Here is a 20,249-nt window from a genome sequence, read left to right as displayed (position 1 = left end):
TGACAAAGCTGACTGTTGTGGGCCCCTCAGTCCTGTCAGGATTTGGCAAGGCCGGCCCAACCATGAGGCAAGTTGAGGCAACCGCCTTAGGAGGCAGCATTCATAGGGACAGCAGATTCGGCCTCCAGCGAATGCATTGGCTGCTGCCCCTGCCATGGTGAGAGCAACAGCCCCAGCATGCTCCTTGGAAGCCAGCAACCCCCCAATGCCACCTCTCTTTACGGGACCACCTCTCCTGGTCTGCCCCACAGAGGACCTAAGGTCCATGAATAACCACAGTTTAGAGGTCCCGGGCCCTAAGGAAGTCAGACTATCCTCCACCAGGGCCAGGGCCTTCTCAGTGATGGCTCCGACCTGGTGGAATGCTCTGTCCCATGAGACTAGGGCCCTTCAGGATTTAACCTCCTTCCATCGGGCCTGTAAGACAGAGCTATTCCACTGGCCTTTAATCTGAATTCAGCCTGATCTTTTATTTCCCTTCTCTCCCCCCCCCCCTTTAATGAAGATCACCCGCTCTGAGACCCCACAGCTAATTCTCCCCTGGCCTCCTTGCTGGCCCAAGTAGGACCAATTCAGCCAGCTAGACTTGGGGGTTATCTAATGCTTATTTCCCCTAAATTGATTTCTGAATTTTGAATTTTATTGTTATTCATGTTTTTATGCTGTATTTTATGCTGCTTTTACAATTAAGTGTTTTAAATTTGTTGTTAGCCGCCCTGAGCCCAGTTTTTGAACCGGGAAGGGCGGGGTATAAATAAATTATTATTATTATTACTATTACAGAGGCATCCTGGCAAATAGGAGGCACTGCTCGTCTCTTCCCACCCTTGCTTTTGATACAGATTGTCATTTCTTCCTTGTTCCTGATATTAGATCTTCCCTCACCCCTTTTGCCCTTTGGGAGGTGCCCCCCACCATTTTGTGGTTTGCCTCAGGTGTCAAAATATCCTTGGCAGGCCCTGGAATCTGGCCTGGTTTGGCAGCCCAAGATGGGAGGAAGAAGGAGGAGCAGGTGACGGGCTGTAAGATTGGCACCTAGGGACGGCAGAGGAAGGTCCCTGTGTCAGGTACAAGGGGGGGGGGGCAGAACTGCTGACTCTCTCCCCTGCCCCTCTTGACCAGCAAGGGGAAGGGGCTGAACAGGTAGGGGTGGAGGCAGAGTTGGAGACTGATGACCAGAGAGCCAGGGTGGTGTCATGGTTAGAGTGCCAGGTCGGTCGGGGGCCACCCGGTGTGAAAAGTGCTTTTAAGCTTGCTGGTCAAGACCCACTGGGCACACCGACTCTGGAAAGCTCTGGGATGTTCTCACGAGGTCTTGAGGAGCAATGCAAGTTCCCCGCGTGGTCTCATGCGAGCATTCGTAGCCTTCCAGAGCCAGCGTACTGAGAGGGCCTTACCCTGCAAGGAAGTCAGAGAGCTTAAAAGCTCATTTTGTGCCAGGTAATCCTGAGTGGACCTGGTGCAAAATGACCTTTTAAGCTCTCTGCCTTGCTGGAGGAGTGGCGCAGCGCCAAGGATTCGCTTTGATTCAGTGGCGTAGCGTGGCTTGTCAGCACCCGGGGCAAGGCAAGTAATTTGCGCCCCCTAACCCGTGGATTTGCGCCCCCTAACCCTAACCCCCAGACGTTGCGCCCGGTGCGGCCGGCCCCCCCTGCACCCCCCACGCTACGCCACTGCTTTGATTTTCATGTGTACATGAACCCTTGGAACCAAACCCTGAATATAGTGAGGGACTGCTGTATAAAGTATTGCACTGTGGTGTTTGAGAATGATTGTCTTTTCTTTGTTACCTGTTTCTAATGTGATTTTATATCTAGATATATAATTGACTCTCCAATTAGGTGTGTATTTGGTAGTATAATAATAGCAGTAATTCATGGTAGGAGAGTAGAAAAGTCTGAACAGAAAAAGAGTAGGCTTTGGATAGGAAGAGAAGCAACCGTCATTCGTATACCAGCGAAGGGCAGGTAGCATTAAGAAACGACGGACGGTCTTTGTTTTCTTTGGAGGCTTTCTTTGTGTTTCATGCTATCCCGTTTGGCGCTGCTACCCCGTTTGGAGCCACTATCCCGTTTGGCGCTGCTATCCTGTCTGCCGCCGCTTTCCCGTCTGCCGCTATCCCGTCTGCCGCCGCTTTCCCGTCTGCCGCCGCTTTCCCGTCTGCCGCTATCGGGTCTGATGCTATCCCGCCTGACACTGTCGCTTCTGACGCTGTGGCGTGTTGACCGCCTTCTGTCCTTGTCCTGTAGTAATAATAATAATAAAAATAATAATTTATTTATACCTCATCCATCTGGCTGGGTTTCCTCAACCACTCTGAGCGGCTTCCAACAAAAGATTAAAAATACCGTATTTTTCACCCTATAGGACACACTTTTTCCCCTCCAAAAATGAAGGGGAAATCTGGGTGCGTCCTATGGGGCGAATGCAGGCTTTCGCTGAAGCTTGGAGAGCGAGAGGGGTCGGTGCGCACCCACCCCTCTCGCTCTCCAGGCTTCAGGAACACATCCGCAGCCTAGGCAGTCCTGCGGGAGGTCCCGCAGGGATGTCTAGGCTGCGGATAGCAGCCTGATTCCCGGAGCGCCGGGCGCCCTGAAAGCAGAGCACCCGGCGCTTCGGGAACACATCCGCAGCGTGGGGAGCCCTGCAGGAGTTCCCCGCAGGGCTCCCCACGCCGCGGATAGCAGCCTGCCGCCCGGCGGGTGGGACACCCTGAAGCACAGCGCCCCTCGCGCCGGGCAGACATCGGCCAGCCCCACAAGTTCAGGGGACAGCAGGGAGGCGCAGCACCGCCATCCCGCTGTTCCTCGACCTGGTTCGGTTTCCCCGACCTGCTTTTGTGGGGTAAATAAAGGGGGGGGGAAATTCCTTTATTCCCCCCCAAAAAAACTAGGTGCGTCCTATGGGACGGAGCGTCCTATGGGACGAAAAATACGGTACCTGTGACGTCCGCCGGACCTGCACCTGGACCTTCACCTTCTTGGCCATTGACGACATGTACTTCTTGTTTTCCAGAAAGGTCTTGCCGTTGGTTTCTGGGATCACCTTGAAGATGTAAACGAAGCTGAACATGCAGAGAGGCCAGAAGAGGAGGAAGGTGTAGGAACCAATCCGTGTCTAGAAAGGAACGTTGAAGTAAGAAAATGAGAGGGGTGGGGGTGGGAAGGGAGATGGGCATAGCCACAAGATATAACAGGCATCTGGCTGGCCCTGTGAGATGAGGGTGCTAGACTAGAGGGGCCATTGGCCGGATCCAACAGAGGTCTTCTTATAATCTTATGTTTACGTGGTGGTGATGATGATGATGATAATCAGGGGAACCAACTTGGGCTCCTGATTATGGGTGCCCAGCGTGCATGAAGTCAGGATGTCAGGTCGTAACCTGACCTCATGACGTCATGCAGCCTCGCTCTCCGGCCTCGGAAACTGATTTGCGGTGGTAATCAGGTTCCGAGACCTTGGAAAGCTCCCTGAGTCCAACTTCCGGTGAGGAGCGGATAGGACTCGTCAACCTGGGAAGGCAACCCACCTAGGAGAAGGAAAACTGTTATCCTAAACCAGGGGCCGGCAACCGAAGGCCCGGGGGCCAGATCCAGCCCAATCGCCTTCTCAATCCGGCCCACGGGCGGTCCAGGAATCAGCACGTTTTTACATGAGTAGAATGTGTCCTTTTATTTAAAATGCATCTCGGTTATTTGTGGGGCATAGGAATTCGTTCATCCCCCCCCCCCAAAAAAAATATAGTCCGGCCCCTCACAAGGTCTGAGGGATGGTGGACCAACCCACGGCTGAAAAAGGTTGCTGACTCCTGTCCTAAACCTCTGCAGCATTGTGGGATATCTTCAGGAGAAGAAAAGGCTAAGGAGAAAACCCTACACAAATCTAGAGTGGAGTCCCTAAGATGGTTGTGTGGTGCCTTGTATGCCTCCTTCTGGCAACTCCTGCAGCCAAGCTGGTGCCCGGCGTATTACTTTGCTTTCCTTTGGACTACATCATTGAGGCTGATGATGTCAAGTGTCTTGACTTCTTGGCAGCTCAGGAGCTCCATACACTCTACCCAGGCTTACACCCCAGAGAGGTCACTTTGGTGCTACTAATGCAGCGGTTTGACTTCACCCCCACTCCATTTGACTCCCGAGATGCCAGCAACAAAAATATATACAGATAGTCCTACTCAAAGTAGACCCATTGAGGTGAATGGACATGGCTAACTACTAAAGTCCATTAATTTCGGCAGCTCTCCCTGGAGTAGGACTTATTTCAGCAACATCTTGCGGGCCAGTATTTCCCCACCCCTGGTACACAGCCAGTGGGGTGGAGTGGTTATAGTGTTGAACCAGGAGCTGGGAGACCAGGGTTTAAATCTCCACTGCTCCATGGGGCTCACTGGGCGACTTTAGGCCAGTCATGAACCCTCAGCCTAAGTACCTTGCAGGGTTTTTGTGAGGATGAAATGGAAAAGTGCAGGGGAGACCCAGGCAAGCCGCCTGGAGCTTCTGGGAGGATAGGTGGGATATAAATGCAATATATAGGTAAGAAATATTATGTCCACCTCCAGGTAGTTTCATTAAAAATATTCAACATCATTTGTAGTTTCTGGAAGATGTGCAGACTCTGGTTTGACGAGCCTACAAGGGAAGAGCTTCAGCAACACCTGGAAGGCCAAAAGCTCCTCACCTGGGTGAGTTAGATGGACCAATGGCCTGACTCAGTGGAAGGCGTCTTCCTGTGCTCCCGAACCAGTTCAGACCACCCCCTCTTCTCATCCAAACAACTCACCTCTATCTGAATGAATATCATCCCCATAATGAAGTGCAGGAACCAGTGCACAAAGCCCCCGAGCATGAAGGCTATGGAGCGGGATGGCTGGAGGAACAGCTCCAGTATGATGACGTTGGGTATGGGACCTGGGCGGGGAAGAAAGGTTTCGAGGCTGTTTTTCATGGACTTGCTCATTCATCCATAGCGATTCGAACGGAACTGGTGCAGTTAAAGAGCTCTTGCGTGCCTAGTTCAAAACTTGGCTGGATCTACACTGACCTTTTAAGCATTATTAGAACGATATATAGTTCTAAAACGTCACAGGGCATACTGGTAATATATAGAATCATTATTATTATTATTATTATTATTATTATTATTATTATTATTAGTTTTGTTTTCTACATGGGTACCATTTTTTCTTCTTTTTATGACTAATCTTACTCTGTGCACTTGTAATTATGTACTCTTTGTTTTTCAATAATTTTTTTTTTAAAAAAAACACTTAAACAGAAATAAAACAAGTGGCCCGCCCTGTTTGCCTCTTTGAAGGAACTCTCTAGGTCACCTGAGTCCTTACCTGGCCCAAGGATGTGCCCAAAGATCAAGATGAGGAAAAAGACTGAAGTGACGTATGTCATCCATGGCATGGTTTCCTGTGGGAGAAAGTTGAGCGTTCTTCAGACATGTATGAATGAGAGTGCCTGGCACACCTTAAATTAAAGCAGGAGGGAGGAGCACTTCTCAGACTGAGGGCCTTCCGAACCACAATTCAGTGGCGGGTGGGACAGAGGCAAAAGTGGGTGGACAAGGGCTTCTAGAGTTGGACGGGTCCTCCCCAGGTCATCTAGTTCAACCCCTTGCAATGCAGGAATCACAATTAAAGAAGCCTTGACTGGTGGCCATCCAACATTTAAAAGCCTCCCCAAAAGGAGAGCCCACCACCTTCCGAGAGAAAATCTGTTCTCCTGTCGAGCAGCTCTTAGTGTCAGAAAGTACCGGTACTTCCAAATGTTTCATCGGAATATCCCTTTCCCGGTAAGCTGGTTTCGCTCACATTCACACGTCTCTCTAAACTCCATCGAGACAAGCAAGAGGCACGATCAGGGTTCAAGGATACGTTCCGGACAGGCAAAAAACCCTCCTGGTTAAAGCACAGCCAGAGAGTGGTGTGGCCTGGTGAGAGCGGGTGTGGCCTAGCGAGTGTTCTGAGGGCCAGGCAAAGAGACCCAGAGGGCCACATTTGCGCCCCTTCCCCAGCCTGAGTGACCCCACCCCTGGATTAAGATACAGGCAACTCGGCATTTATGTGGGGGTTACGTTCCAAGGCACTTGCAGCAGAGCATCGAGGGCTGGGAATGCAAGAGGCAGATACATTTTTGCAGGAAAGACCCGCCAACATCATTCCTTCCTGCTCTTCCACCTGACACCAGATCTGAGTGGATTTTCAGCTGCCTTATCCTGAAGGAGACCAACGCTCCATCTGGCTCAGTTTGGTCCACACCAGGTTTTTGCCAAACTTGGGTTGGGTCTCCAGCTCTTTTTGGACTACAACTCCCATCATCCCTAGCTAGCAGGACCAGTGGTCAAGGGATGATGGGAACTGTAGACCAAAAACAGCTGGAGATCCAAGTTTGGGAAACCCTGGTCTACACTGGAGTGGGATATCCCGCTTTATCACTACCCTAAGGAGTCTCAAAGCGGCTAACATTCTCCTTTCCCTTCCTCCCCCACAACAAACACTCTGAGGTGAGTGAGGCTGAGAGACTTCAGAGAAGTGTGACTGGCCCAAGCTCTCCCAGCAGCTGCATGTGGAGGAGCGGAGACACGAACCCGGTTCCCCAGATTACGAGTCTACCGCTCTTAACCACTGCATCACACTGGCTATCACGGTTCTTCAGGGTTTCAGAGGCTGCGGTGGACTGAACCTGGCACCTTCTGCATGCCAAGCAGGTGCTCTGTGATGGAGCTACAGCCCTTCGCTTGCTGGGTGACACTCTCTAAATCACACCAGGTTTTGAGCAGCAAACCTGAAGTTCGAGGGTCATGGTTAACAGAATGCAGAGGATGCTGCATATCGCTAATCCAGTGAGGAGGAGTATCCTTCGCCCCACAAAGTCTACTGTATAAACCTAGAGGGTATAAGAACAGAGAAGAAAGAGAGAGTTTGTGTGCAGAAATGAGAAAGAGAATAAAAGGAGGCCACCAGGAATCAACAGAGGTAACTTCCATACACAGGGCTGCCTTTAGATGGCGCAGGGGTCCCATAATTCCATATACCCTCCAACGCGGGTGGCACTGTGGTCTAAACCACTGAGCCTCTTGGGCTTGTTGATCAGAAGATTGGCGGTTCGAATCCGCACGACGGGGTGAGCTCCTCTTGCTCTGTCCCAGCTCCTGCCAACCTAGCAATTTGAAAGCACTCCAGTGCAAGTAGATAAATAGGTAGTGCTGCGACGGGAAGGTAAAGGGCGTTTCTGTGCACTCTGGTTTGCGTCACGGTGTCCCGTTGCGCCAGAAGCGGTTTAGTCATGCTGGCTACATGACCCGGGGACAAACGCCGGCTCCCTGGGCCTGAAAAGCGAGATGAGCTCCGCACCCCATAGTCACCTTTGAGGGGGCTTAACTGTCCAGAGGTTCGTTCCCTTTACTTTACCCTCCAATATTTCTCTGATGGAAATAGGGACGTCCTAAGGAAAACCAGGACAGCTTCTGTAAATCCAGGACTGTCCCTGGAAAATAGGGACACTTGGAGCATCTTCACATGTCCTATGTGGGCATGTGCAGAAGGTTCCCCCAGGGATTCTTTCAAGTGACAACAGCGCAATTTTAACACCCTTTGAAACAGATTGGAACTTTGAGGAAGGGAGAGAGAGAGAGAGGCTTACCACGATCATCAGCGAGATTGCGATGAAAATACTTGACAACACAGTGATATACCGGGCTTCCTGCTTCTTGAACCTCAAAGTTGCATAGATTCTCTCTGAGTAATAGAATACCTGGAAGCAAACCACAACTATGGAATGCCCTCCAACCGGAGGCACTGATGGCAGAAGATTGGACAAAACCAGGGCTTTCAATGGCTGCTTGTTGCCATGAGGGCTGCCAGGTGCAGCGGACCACAAGGAAACCCTCAGAGAAGAGAGGGCTCTTGGGCATGGGACCTGCTGGCGGGTTTCCCAGAGGGATCTGCTTGGCCGCTGTGAGAACAGGATGCTAGACTGGATGGGCCATTGGCCAGATCCAGGAGGCTCTTCTCATCTTCTGATGCTCTTAACTCCCAGACTGCCAGCATTTTGTGGGAGCGAGTGAAATGCATCCTGGGATATATATACACGGTCCTTCTATTCTGCAACATGTCATTAACCCATGTGTGTAGGAGGAGGCCTGCTCTGCAAACTCCAGAGCAGTTGTGGAACCTGTGGCCCTCCAGATATTGCTAGACTACAGCTCCCATCAGCCCCAGACAGCATGGCCCAAGAAGCAGGGAGGATTGTGGCAGCTGGAGTCAAAATCCCACCAACCCTTGTGGTTAGGGATGGCTAAATCTGTCCATTTTGATTTCTCCCGGTTTCACATTTTTCCAAGTTGGGGTTCCAGTTCTACACATTTATTCTTCACCAGCATGCTTTTTTAATTTTCTGCTAAGTCCTCCTAAAAAATCATCAGCCTTTTAGTGCATTTTTCTCCCAGTTAAACATATTTTTGGATTCAGTTTTCCCTAATATGCACATATAATACATATAATATAATACATATTTTTCTGTTATTTTCTCCAGTAGATGCACCTTAATGCACACTTTAATCCTACCGTATGCACTTTTGGACTTGTTAGTTAATACGACAGAGAACTGCATTGCAAAATTCAAAGGAGTGCCGATTTTGATGGAGGGCTGTCTTTTGGTTCTGATACTGCTTCAGAAAGTATGAATCAGGCAAGTCCGCACTGAAATGAAGGCCAAATCAAATTTCTCCTCCATCTGTAGATGAGAGGTGGACAAAAACTTCTCTCTACTTTTTGCACACCTTGCATAATTTTAGGCAACTCTATTGAGCCACCTATGGCTCGCCTTTTCTCTGAGCCAAAGCAGCCACTCATACATACAGTGACACAGCTGGGAACCTCTTTTTTCCTGGGTGATGTTCTCAGCTTCCAGGAGCCTTTAGTCCAGGGATGGGGAAACGTCGGCCCTCAGGATGTTGCACAACTGCAACTCCCATCAGCCCCCGCAATCCTGTCCAATAGCTAGAGATTATGGGAGCTGTAGTTCAGCAGCCACTGGGAGTCCACAGGTGCCTTAGACCTGGACTAGAGTCTTCTGGGAGCTGGGATCACCATGCAGAAAAGGAGGTTCCCTGCTGCATCTCTGCATGAGTGCTTGTTCGGATGAAAATTAACACTTGCTCAGCCTTCTAACCCAACTGGGAAGCTGCCTCTCTTACCGCATTGACACCTGTGAGCTGTTGGGCACTCATGAGGATGACCACGGAGATGAATTGCCAACGCATGGCTTGGTTGCACAGCAGCTTCATCCCATTCATCTCCTTCTCCACCCTTACTGAGACGTTCTCCTGGTGGAGCTCCTCAAGCTCACTCTCCACGTCCTCCTGGCATCTCAGCCTCTGCAAGACTGGAGGGGAGCGGGGAAAGGATCTATGCTTAGCCACCAGGGCTGGAAGAGATGAAGAAACAACCTTGCGGAAGAAGAGTGGGAGAGCTTTGTATGTCCCAGGTTCAATCCCTGGCATCTCCAGGTAGGGATTGGTGGGGGGGACGGGACCCCTGCCTTATACCTTGGGGAGTGTGGACAATGCCTCTTCTTACTGAGCCAGATGGCCCAATGGTCTGACTCAGGATAAGGCAGCTTCCTAAGTTCCTATGGGTTACCACCCTGCCCTGCTGCTCCTGCTGCCCCTGCCTGCTCTGCCACCTCCAAGTACCCTGCCACCGACAGAGAAGCGCCACCGCCACCAACGCTGATTTCAAGCAAGAGTGCACTGACGGGGGGGGGGGGCGGAGAGCTCTCGCCCCAAATCGTGTGAGATCGTGCGCACTCCACAAGATCTTGTGTGATTTCAGGCGAGCTCTTGCCCCAAGTGGACATGATCTTGCCTGAAATCAGTGCCAACAGCAAAGATGGAAGGGCAGGCAGGGTGCCCATAGGGGTGCTACCTGGTAGGGCTTCTGTTCCCTGAGGCAATGGCCTCACCCTGCCCAATGGCTGGGCCAGCTCTGGCCACAGCTTTGCGTGCAAAAGGTTAAAGTTTCAGTCCCGGCATCTCTTGGTGGGACTGGGAGAAGCTTCCTATCTTCCTCGCCCCCTTGTGTCTCCTGGGAAAGTCTGAGGATGCTCCCAGTGCTGCATATGGGAGAGCGGGAGCTGCCAGCCTTTGCCCGGAAACTCCCACAGGCCTCTATGTAGGGTCCCCATGCCGTAATGTTCCTGTGCACTCAGGGCGATTGTACCTTGCCTGGCTTTCACCTCATCGTTCCTCTGAATCAGGAGAAACCTTGGGCTTTCGGGGAAGCTGGGCAAGATGATGACTTGAAACACCGCCAGGATTCCAGTGAAGCACAGCAATAGCGGCCAACCTGTACAAGAAGATGCAGTTACGACTGGGGGTGAGAGAAGGCATCCCTTTCCTTTCCGCCCTCTTTCCAACTCAAGCGGCACTGTTTCCTTTCCTCTGCAGTTTGCTTTCTGCCAAAAACAGTATTTTCCCTCTCACTGTCCACTGTGTGTGAATTATGTAACCCACGGCATTTGTCCAATTAATGACGGAAATTATGTTGCCAGTACGCTGCTACATTTTGTTCGTAGTAGCATAACTCGATGCAAATTGCGGAATGGACTGGGCAGAGAAGGAATGGTGGAGACCGCCTCCCCAGCCTGACCCTTCCAGAGAATATATTTTGTTGGGAGCCGCCCAGAGCGGCTGGGGTAACCCAGTCAAATGGGTGGTATATAAATAATAAAGTTATCATCATCAGGGGCGCCACGTATGGGGGGCTCTGGATGCCTGAGTACCCACAAAAAAATTGTTGTGGGTGCTCAGCACCCACACAGTAGGGCCTCCCCCCACAACTTCTGAGGTCTTGCAAGGCCTCAGACAGCATCTCCAAGGCCTCAGAGATGCTTTCTGAGAACTTCTGAGACCTTGGAAGCCAACTTCCAGGGGCAACAGAAATTGGGGGGCTTTCCGAGGTGTTGTGAGGTCTTGGAACCTGACTTCTGGTACCACCACAAATCACGTTCTGAGGCCAGGGGGCGGGCGTGACATCATGGCATCCCATTACAACCTGACATCATGGCTTCACGCACACTGGGCACCCATAATCTGGGACCCAAGTTGGCTCCCCTGATCCTCATCATCATCACATAAACATAAGTTTATAAGAAGACCTCTGCTGGATCAGGCCAATGGCCCATCTAGTCTAGCATCCTCATCTCACAGTGGCCAGCCAGATTCCTGTGGGAAACCCACAAGCAGGATTAGACCCCTATTCCCTCCTATGGCTTCCAGCAACAGGTATTTGGAACTGTGGAGGCCGAGCATCGCCATCCTGGCCAGCAGCACCCGCAAGTCCTGCTTCCTTTTCTGTTTCTGCTGAAACTCTCCAACATCCCTTGTGATGATCTGCCAAGGTTACCTTTCTCAGTCCCGAGAAGCTCTTGAAGACTAAGGATCTGTGAGACCATGACGCCAATGGTGACAAAGATCATGGGGACCGTCATAATGGACCCCCTCATGTTTCTAGGGGATATCTCTCCAAGGTATAGTGGGACGATGCAGGAGAACATGCCTGGTTAGATGGTAGACAAAGGGACGATTAACAGCATGGATGGGACACAGCAACATTTTCAAGGAACATAGGAGGTTCTCCCGCTGGGTGGAGGTGGCCAATTGATGTTCACCCCAGCATTGGGTGGATTTCTGAAGAGTGGCATTCTGTGCCCCTGCATGTTGGGTAGTGGAGATTGGTGCATGATGTAACCCTCCTCCAGTGCTTCCTGCCTGGCTGGAACTGAACCCTGATAATGCCCCTTGCATTATTGAAGTGGCTTTACTAAAAGCACTAAGCCCAGGGCCCTCTCTCACCTGAGCACATTCCAGTGACCAAGCGTGAAAATATGGTGTATTCATAGGCATGTATCACAGCAGAACATCCCATGAAGCCAGCAGAGAATATGGACATAATGTTATTTATTACCAAGGCTCCTTTCCTGAAAAGACAGGGAAAAGGGGTAGGAGAGGTAGAGGGAGCCAATACATGTACAGTAGCATCAAACAAGCAGGAGAGGAGCTGTTGAATTGCAGTAAGGTCTTTTGGTGGGCAATTTGGTCTATTTTTAATAGTTATGGGAAGGATAAGGAGCTATGCAAGGCAGGAGAGCTCCTGGAAACCCCCAACTACTGTAAACCCCATTCAACCCCCACCTTTGACGTCTGAGACTTCAGCTGCCAACTTCACATGGACTAGCAACTTGCTTTTGCATCTCCCCCCCCCCAATTTTTTTATTGATTTTCCAAATTTATAAACAAACAAACAAACAAACATAAATCCTAACTGTAATAATTCCACTTTTGTTAACATTGTTAAGTGACTTCCTCGAGTCTCCCTGGCTGAGTTTCAATGTGTATCCTTGTAACGGTTTTCCAAAACTAATTTCTCATAAAATTTACTTAGTCAAGTAACATCTTTCTTTCTTTTCATATTAACTTTAAGCATATTATTCTATAACATCACATATTTAAAACCTAAGCCAATCTGATACTTGCAAGTATTTCTATTTAAGTTGCTTTTGCATCTTGGCTAGGGATGGGCAAATCTGTTTATTTCCATTTCCTACTTTTTCAGCTCTCCACATTTTCACATCTGTTTGCATCCACCCCCCCCCCCAAAATGTCCCCTAATAAACACCTCCTACCCCACTACACAGGGGCGGGGAATCTCCAGCCCACAAGCCAGAGTTGGCCTATGAGACTATTTCCATCAAACCACACCCACTTGTCCTTGCTTGACCTCATATGTAACGTCAGGTGTGGGGCAAATAGAGGCATAGCTGCCAACGCACGGGGAGGAGCCTTAAAGTGGCATTGGCAAGGGAAATCAGACATAGGTTCTACCACCCGTCAGCTTGGTTAAAACGGAAGCCTTGGGCACTTCAGAGCACGACCATGGGCTCCTGTGTGATGCTTTGAAGTCCTGACATTGGGACTTCAAAGCACCCAATCACCTAATGCCATTGTGACATTTGACGACTGACAGGCAAGCAGCTCCAAGGCTAGAACCAGAGAAGCATCTGGCCTGCAAAGCCTAAAAGGACCCACCCCTGTGCCATAGCCCCATAAACATATTCCCTCTTTACCTGCCGTATCTGTCCACCATGAAGCTGACCAGAAGGGACCCAATCAGGCCTCCAAGGGAATAGATTGCAATGGTGAAAGTGTAGAGGAAATCAATATAGTCTTCTTCGCCTACGTTGGCCTTCTTCCTCTGTTGATACGTGCCATTGTAAAAGTTTGATATGAGCTAGGAAAGGGAGGAACAGATAAGAATGGTTGCACTGGGGGAGCAGAGCCCTTTAATAGATTTGATTTGCCCACAAATAAATTTCTGGTATGCAATCAACTCCTTTGTGCAATAGTGTCAGGGGCCGCGCTGAGGAGGAATGGTGGGAGCCTGAAACATCCCAGCAGGAGGACAGTATAGATTTGGAACAGGTTGTGCAGCTTCCCGCCGAAGAATGGATGCTTTTGAATTCTGGTGCTGGAGGAGACTCTTGAGAGTCCCATGGACTGCAAGAAGATCAAACCTATCCATTCTTAAGGAAGTCAGCCCTGAGTGCTCACTGGAAGGACAGATCCTGAAGCTGAGGCTCCAATACTTTGGCCACCTCATGAGAAGAGAAGACTCCCTGGAAAAGACCCTGATGTTGGGAAAGATTGAGGGCACAAGCAGAAGGGGACGACAGAGGACAAGATGGTTGGACAGTGTTCTCAAAGCTACCAGCGTGAGTTTGACCAAGCTGCGGGAGGCAGTGGAGGACAGGAGTGCCTGGCGTGCTCTGGTCCAGGGGGTCACGAAGAGTCGGACACGACTAAACGACTAAACAACAAAGGGCAGCTTCCCAAACCACCTCCCCTGCTTCCTCCTGCTGTGAAGCATAATCTCATGGGACATGGGACACATGGTGTGGGCATTTTGGGTGCTGCCCATTCGCCTGGAGGATTTTCGTTGGCTGGGTTTTAAATTTGAGGGCAAATTGGCACTGTCGCGGAAATGCGGAAGATAGAATTGCTACCGACGAGGTGTAGGTGGCCTTGCACAATTGACCCTTCATATCACCCTAAGCAGCAGCGTTTCAGATGCTGACTCCCGCTGACTTGATTGCGGAGAGAAGTCTGGAATCAGAGGCAGAAGCTGAAATCGGCAAGTGGGAGGGGAGAGGCCAAGAGCCAGGTTGGTGAAGAGTCGTGTGTGTCTCTCCTTCCTGCTACGACAAGCTTCCCTCCCTGCTTGTCTCCCAGAACCAGAAGAGGGCTGAAACGGGTGGAGCAGTGGCAGGTTGCGTGCAGGAGTAGTCTCTGATTGCTTGGGGAAAGCCCTGGAGACGATGGTACTTGGAGAGGCAGGGATTTGATGGGATAAGGCCTAACAGAGATGAGCTGCTGTGCTCACTAGGCCTGACACTCAGCCAATGCTGTGCAAATTGTGTTTTTGCTAATAAAGAGTTTGCTGCTGGCTCGTTTTTTGACGGGTGGCTAAAAAGCTCCTGTTTCATGCTGTTTCAGATGACACGGGGTCCCTGCTGCAGAAATAGTAACAGATCTTTGACCCTCTGCAATCCCAGACCACTACATGTCTGATCTTACCGTAGATGGGTGGCTGGCCACCCAGAGGTTGTAACCATATTGTAGAGATGAGCCAGAGGAAGTAAGCAGGGTAACCAGCAGAAGCTGCCTTGTCAGCGCCTATGGGAAGGAGCAGAAGCAGATACTGAGGCCTTTGAGTGTAGAGGGCAAAGCATCCTTTTAAATTGATGGTTGATTCAATACATGTAGAACTTCAGAAAAAGAAAGTTAAACACATAGTAAAAGAGAGGTCTGATGCTGTCCTGGTTTGGTCTAGCAGAGAAATCCAAAGAGCAAGGATCCGGGCCAGACATTTCAGCAGCGCAAACATCTGTAAGTGGGAAAGGCCAGACTTTTAGAAGACATCTGAAGGCAGCCCTGTTTAGGGAAGCTTTTAATGTTTGATGTATTACAGTATTTTAATATTTTTTTGGAAGCCGCCCAGAGTGGCTGGGGAAGTATAAATAATCTATTATTATTATTATTATTATTATTATTATTATTATTATTATTATTATTATTACTACTATTATTAGGGTTCTTCCTGCAAGGAAACATTTCCATAAACTAAGGAATTCACATACAAATGAAGGAATGAAAAGTCGACACCATTGTTTCCCTTGCTTCCCAACTGCTAGTACCCCAACAGAAATTTAAAGACAAAGAATATATGTCAACATAAACATACTTTCACAAAATCCACACCTTGGGATAAACAGGAAGCACCATACAGTCATGGGTGTCTTCATTTGTAAATAAAATAAAGGCGTGCTATATTGCAAAAACCCTGGTTTCCTGCAGTATGTTTTCCTGTTCTTTTCTTTTGTTTGCATGCAAACAAAAATTCCCTTTCTTGTTCTAATTTGCAGACATTAATAAGTACTTTAAGCAAACTAATAATTAGAATTAATTAAAGAATATAGGACTAGATGTGTCATTGGCTTGATTCAGGAGGTTCTTATGTTCTTACATTTTTACCATTAATTTCTGGTGTTTCTGATGGATTAGAGGATCCATGGGCAGTTTGCACCCAGTGGTACCTTTAAATCTTTAAACCACCAATTACCAGTGCTTTCCCCCTAGAAAAATAGGTGCCGGTACTTGCCATGAAGTTGTTAAAAAGTGTGGCACTTACTGTAACAACAACAACAAAAAGAGGTGCCTTGAGTATCCCCTGGAAAAAAGGCACTGCCTATTATAATATTCCAGAAAGCATTATTAAATGCTGACATTGCAAGCTTTTATGAACACTCTGCTTGAAGGTTGTAAGAGGACTGCTTACAAATAAATGTCACCAGGTTCCAACACGGGTGCCCTATGATATTTACACGTGGTGTAGAGAAAGTGTGCAGGGAAAAGAATACCGGGGGGAGGGGGGGCTCCTCACTTGTGCAGCTCTGGAAAATAATTAAGTAATTTAATTCATACCAGGAAATGGAGTGAGAGAGCTGGAGAGTTGCAAGGAGACCCTTCCCAGAGCCTGAAGGGGACTTCAGTGAGGGGGGAGAAAAGACTGGAGATGTAGCAGGGCTTTGTTTAGGCTGCTCAGCCTCCCCGCCCAACAGCTGGTACATGTGGCAGCCCAGCAGCAGCTGCTTCGCCACACATCCTCCAGCATCCAGCCAGCCCCAGAGCCATAGCTCTCAACTTACAGATTTGAAAATAAGGGACCAGCAGCCTCGAAAATAAGGGATCAGCAGCCAAAATAAGGGATTTTCCAAGCACAGGTATGTTCAACTACTGAACCCCTCCAAGTCAAAGGCAGAAAGCCCAGGCAGCAGCCAAACGAAGCCTCAAGTGGTGGTTCCCACAGCGCAGCAACCCGGCAAAGGGGATGCAGCAAGGAAAACCACAGTCACCTCTCCGCTGGGAAGTGCTGAGCAAAGGCGAGTCCCCAGGCAACGCGGCCGATTTGATCGGCACAAGGCATGCAAGCTCCACCCCCCCAGTTGTTCTTAGACTCCTTATTGGGTGAGCAACGCAGCCAAGCAACAGGCTGGCAGGGAGGGAGAGGAGCTGCTTCCTTTGAAACCCTGGAAATTTAAGGGACATCATCAATAAGGGACAGCAGCGGGAAACGGTGCTGGGATAAGGGAGTTTCCCGCCAAATAAGGGACGGTTGACAGCTATGCCCAGAGCTCCAATTCCAATTGTGGATATATTGTGGTACAGTATTTTTTTTTAATTTGGATTGGATAGAGAGTGTCCGAGAGGGCATTTAAAGGGTGCTTGGAGGGTGCTCCCCACTTATGCGATTTTCAGTTATGTGAATGGGGCACCGGAATGCAACCGCTGCAAAAGTCGGGAGTCACTTATATATGCATCTGATCTGAGATGCATGTACAGTCGCACCTTGGAAGTTGAACGGAATCCGTTCCCGGAAGTCCGTTCGACTTCCGAAATGTTCGGAAACCAAAGTGCGGCTTCTGATTGGCTGCATGAAGCTCCTGCAGCCAATCAGAAGTCGCGGAAGCCCCATCGGACATTTGGCTTCCAAAAGAATGTTCGGAAACTGGAACACTCACTTCCAGGTTTCAATCGTTTGGGAGCCAGAACATTCAACTCCCAAGGCGTTCGGGAACCGAGGTATGACTGTATTTGAAAAATGTCCTGCTGGTCTCAGTGAAAGAGACCCGGAAGCATTTTGTCCTCTTACCCCCTGCTCTGCTCCTTGATTTCCTCAATTATTCTCCTTTGTTTTAGCAATAATATTGTATGAGGCAAGCACCCTCGCTATATCATTTTAGACAGCAGCCTGACCCAGACAAAAGGATTTAGTTATGCATATTTGGTTTGAAACATTTTGCTCATTTTAACTGCATTTTACTATGTAACCCATTTAGCCTTAAAAGAGTTTTCGCATTAACACATTCCCGCCCTGCCCCCAATAAATAAAATAAATACATTTGATGGGATTTCCTGCCAGACCTGTTTGCATTCTGGAAACAGACAGACATCAGTTTGTTTAACAAAACCTCGCTGGGTGAACAAACCCTCTGAACTTACCCCTTTGCGGGATCCTACGGACTTTCTTCTCCTTGTTGAAATGCTTGACGTGGATCTTTGATGCTGAGTATCAGATGACTGGCTTACCTGGGGAAAAGGGAAAAGTTACCGACTGCTGCAAATTACTTTAGAACACAGCATTAGCCTTCTGTTGCTGTTGTTGCCTTCTTGAGAGTTGTGGCCGACCTGTGGAACGCCCTCCTGTCAGATGTCAAGGAAATAAACAACTACCAAACTTCTAGAAGACATCTGAAGGCAGCCCTGTTCAGGGAAGTTTTTAATGTATGAAGTCATACTGTGTTTTAAGTTGTTGGAAGCCACCCAGAGTGGTGGTTGGTTGGCATATAAACAAACAAACAAACAAACAAACAAATGTTGTTGTTACCATTATTTAATATATTATAAGGTAAAATATTATAAGGTATAAATATATTATACCCTGCCTTTCTCCCAAGTAGGGATTCAAAGCAGCTTACAACATTTTAAAAGTTCAGTTATAAGATACAGAGTAAGAAATACACACTGGTTAAAATAAATTAAAGGAATCCGATCCCTATCCCGGTGGCAGCCAAAAAGCAGATAAACAAGAAGAGTTCTTACCACGTAATTTATTCAGTATTCACAGAGAGAGAGAGAGAGAGAGAGAGAGAGAGAGAGAGAGAGAGAGGAAGGAATGCAGTCTCTATTAAATAATGGCGTCGCTCAGAGTAAAGTCCAACCCCCTCCGTCATCCCTGCGATGGCTGAACTGAGCTTTCTGCCTCTGAGTTTTCTGTTCTACTACTCTCAATGCCCACCTAGTCCTGGAAGAGGGGGGCTCAGGAAGGCTTTCCAAAGACACTGAGTCTGTCAGCTGTTTCTCCCCCAGCGCTTCTTCTTCCTGCTGTTCTTCTCCCAATATTTCCCTTCTGTAGCCTCTGAACTATGGCCTTCTGCAAACCACTGTTCTAAATCTATACTGTCCTCCTGTTCTAGGGAAGGTTCAGGAGAAGGGAGGTCGGCCCCTACCATTCCTCCTCAGTCCAGTCCCTGACAATCCCTGGACACCATCAAGGCCAAAAAACCACTGATAGCCTTATCCCCCATCAATTTGCCACCGGAGTGTAAAGCATCCAAGTTGGTGGCCATTGTACAGCTTGTGACATTGAATTCCGGAGTTTAACAATGGCTACTAACCACAATGGCTATGTTCTATCTCCTCTGTTGGAGGCAGTATGCCTGGGAGTGCCTGGGAACCACAAGTAGGGTGAGTTGCTGCTGCACTCAGGTCCTGCTTGTGGGCTTCCCATTGGGGCAACTGGTTGGCTATGGCAAGAACAGGAAGCTGGACTAGAGGGGCCTTTGACCCGATCCAGCGGACTCTTCTGATGGGATGTCACTTACAGTACATCCTTCCCTGTCCTCCCTGTTGAATTTGTGTGCAGAGATAACCTTGCCCCACGGAATATCTCATTGGTGTACATCTCCCATCATACCTTATCCTCGGTCAGGCTGGCAGTCGAGGGTTCGAGTCCAGCATTTGGAACGTCCAACTGGTTCTCCAGTTCTAGGTTGTTGGCAGCCATCCTTCCTTCTTAGGCTGGGTAGGGGACGGAGAGGCAAAGGACATGCAGACTAGCCCAAGCTTTCGGAACTGGTGAATGGCGGAACAGGCAGCCAGGCTCTATTTCCCATTGAAACAAGTCATTCGGAAGGTTGCAAGAGCCAATCAGGGGATGGTGGCTGAAACATTCCAGGGGAAGCTGTTGACAGTTGGAAGGCCCAATAAAGGACGCCCATGTCGGAGCTGAGTGTTGGAAGATTCAGAACAGAGAAAAGAAAGGACTGCTTCATGCAGTGTGCAGTTAACCTGTGGAACTCCCTCCCACTAAAGGCAGTGATGGCCACAAAACTGGATGGCTTTATAAGAGGTCTAGACAAATTCATGGACGACAAGGCTATCAATGCCTACAAGCCAAGATGGTTGTACTGTCCTTCCATAGTTGGAGGCTGTGATGCCACAGAAGGGTGCTCTTGCGCCCGGGTCCTACTTTCCGGTTTCTCAAAGGAATTTTGGGGAACAGGATGCTGAACTAGAGGGGCCACTGGCCTGATCTAGCAAGTTGCTGTTAGCAAGGTAAAAAGGTAAAGGACCCCGGGACGGTTAATCCCAGTCAAAGGCGACTATGGGGTTGCGGCGCTCATCTCACTTTCAGGGCAAGGGAGCGGGCGTTTGTCCACAGACAGCTCTCCGGGTCATGTGGCCAGCATGACTAAACCGCTTCTGGCGCAACATAACACCGTGACGGAAACCAGAGCACATGGAAACGCCGTTTACCATCCCACCACAGCGATGCCTATTTATCTACTTGCACTGGTGTGCTTTCGAACTGCTAGGTTGGCAGGAGCTGGGACAGAGCAACAGGAGCTCACTCTGTTGCGGGGATTCGAACCGCCAACCTTCTGATCGGCAAGCTCACTGACAACCCACCGGAACCTTCCCCAAAATCCAGCTCCTGAGCCTTTTGGTCCCTGGTCACTTCCGCAAGCTCCAACATCCCTTGACGCCCCAATTCCGCCTCCCTCACCTCACACAGGCCTTCTCCTGGTCCATCTAACTCCACCTCCATCTTTGCTGCCCCCATC

The 20,249-nt window shown here is 49.3% G+C and overlaps 1 protein-coding gene across 1 annotated transcript; it reads right to left on the bottom strand.

The window, feature by feature from the left end:
• Window positions 1–1,842: 1,842 nt before the first annotated feature.
• On the bottom strand, window positions 1,843–19,308 carry LOC308597026 (solute carrier family 2, facilitated glucose transporter member 5-like). Its single transcript, XM_081212455.1, has 14 exons — window positions 19,100–19,308; window positions 17,626–17,712; window positions 14,641–14,739; window positions 13,134–13,297; window positions 11,863–11,987; window positions 11,414–11,566; window positions 10,229–10,354; window positions 9,205–9,392; window positions 7,650–7,760; window positions 6,792–6,893; window positions 5,342–5,417; window positions 4,780–4,907; window positions 2,941–3,117; window positions 1,843–2,243 (listed from the first exon to the last, which is right to left on the bottom strand). The coding sequence occupies exons 1-14, from the start codon at window positions 19,187–19,189 to the stop codon at window positions 1,974–1,976; spliced, it is 1,896 nt and encodes a 631-aa protein (XP_081068581.1). The 5' UTR covers window positions 19,190–19,308; the 3' UTR covers window positions 1,843–1,973.
• Between the last annotated feature and the right edge of the window lie 941 nt (window positions 19,309–20,249).

This window comes from Podarcis bocagei (assembly GCF_964188305.1).
Source record: "Podarcis bocagei genome assembly, chromosome: 11".
In the NCBI taxonomy this organism is placed as follows: Eukaryota; Metazoa; Chordata; class Lepidosauria; order Squamata; family Lacertidae; genus Podarcis; species Podarcis bocagei.
Note: the sequence above shows the minus strand (reverse complement) of the source record. Positions and strands in the feature narration are given on the sequence as shown.

Coding starts and splice junctions, on each gene's coding strand:
- LOC308597026 (XM_081212455.1), bottom strand. CDS start 19,189: ATGGCTGCCAACAACCTAGAACTGGAGAACCAGTTGGACGTTCCAAAT. Junction 9,393..10,228: donor TGAGGTGAAAGCCAGGCAAG/GTACAATCGCCC, acceptor GCTCCCCTCCAG/TCTTGCAGAGGCTGAGATGC. Junction 3,118..4,779: donor TGATATTCATTCAGATAGAG/GTGAGTTGTTTG, acceptor GTTCCTTTCTAG/ACACGGATTGGTTCCTACAC.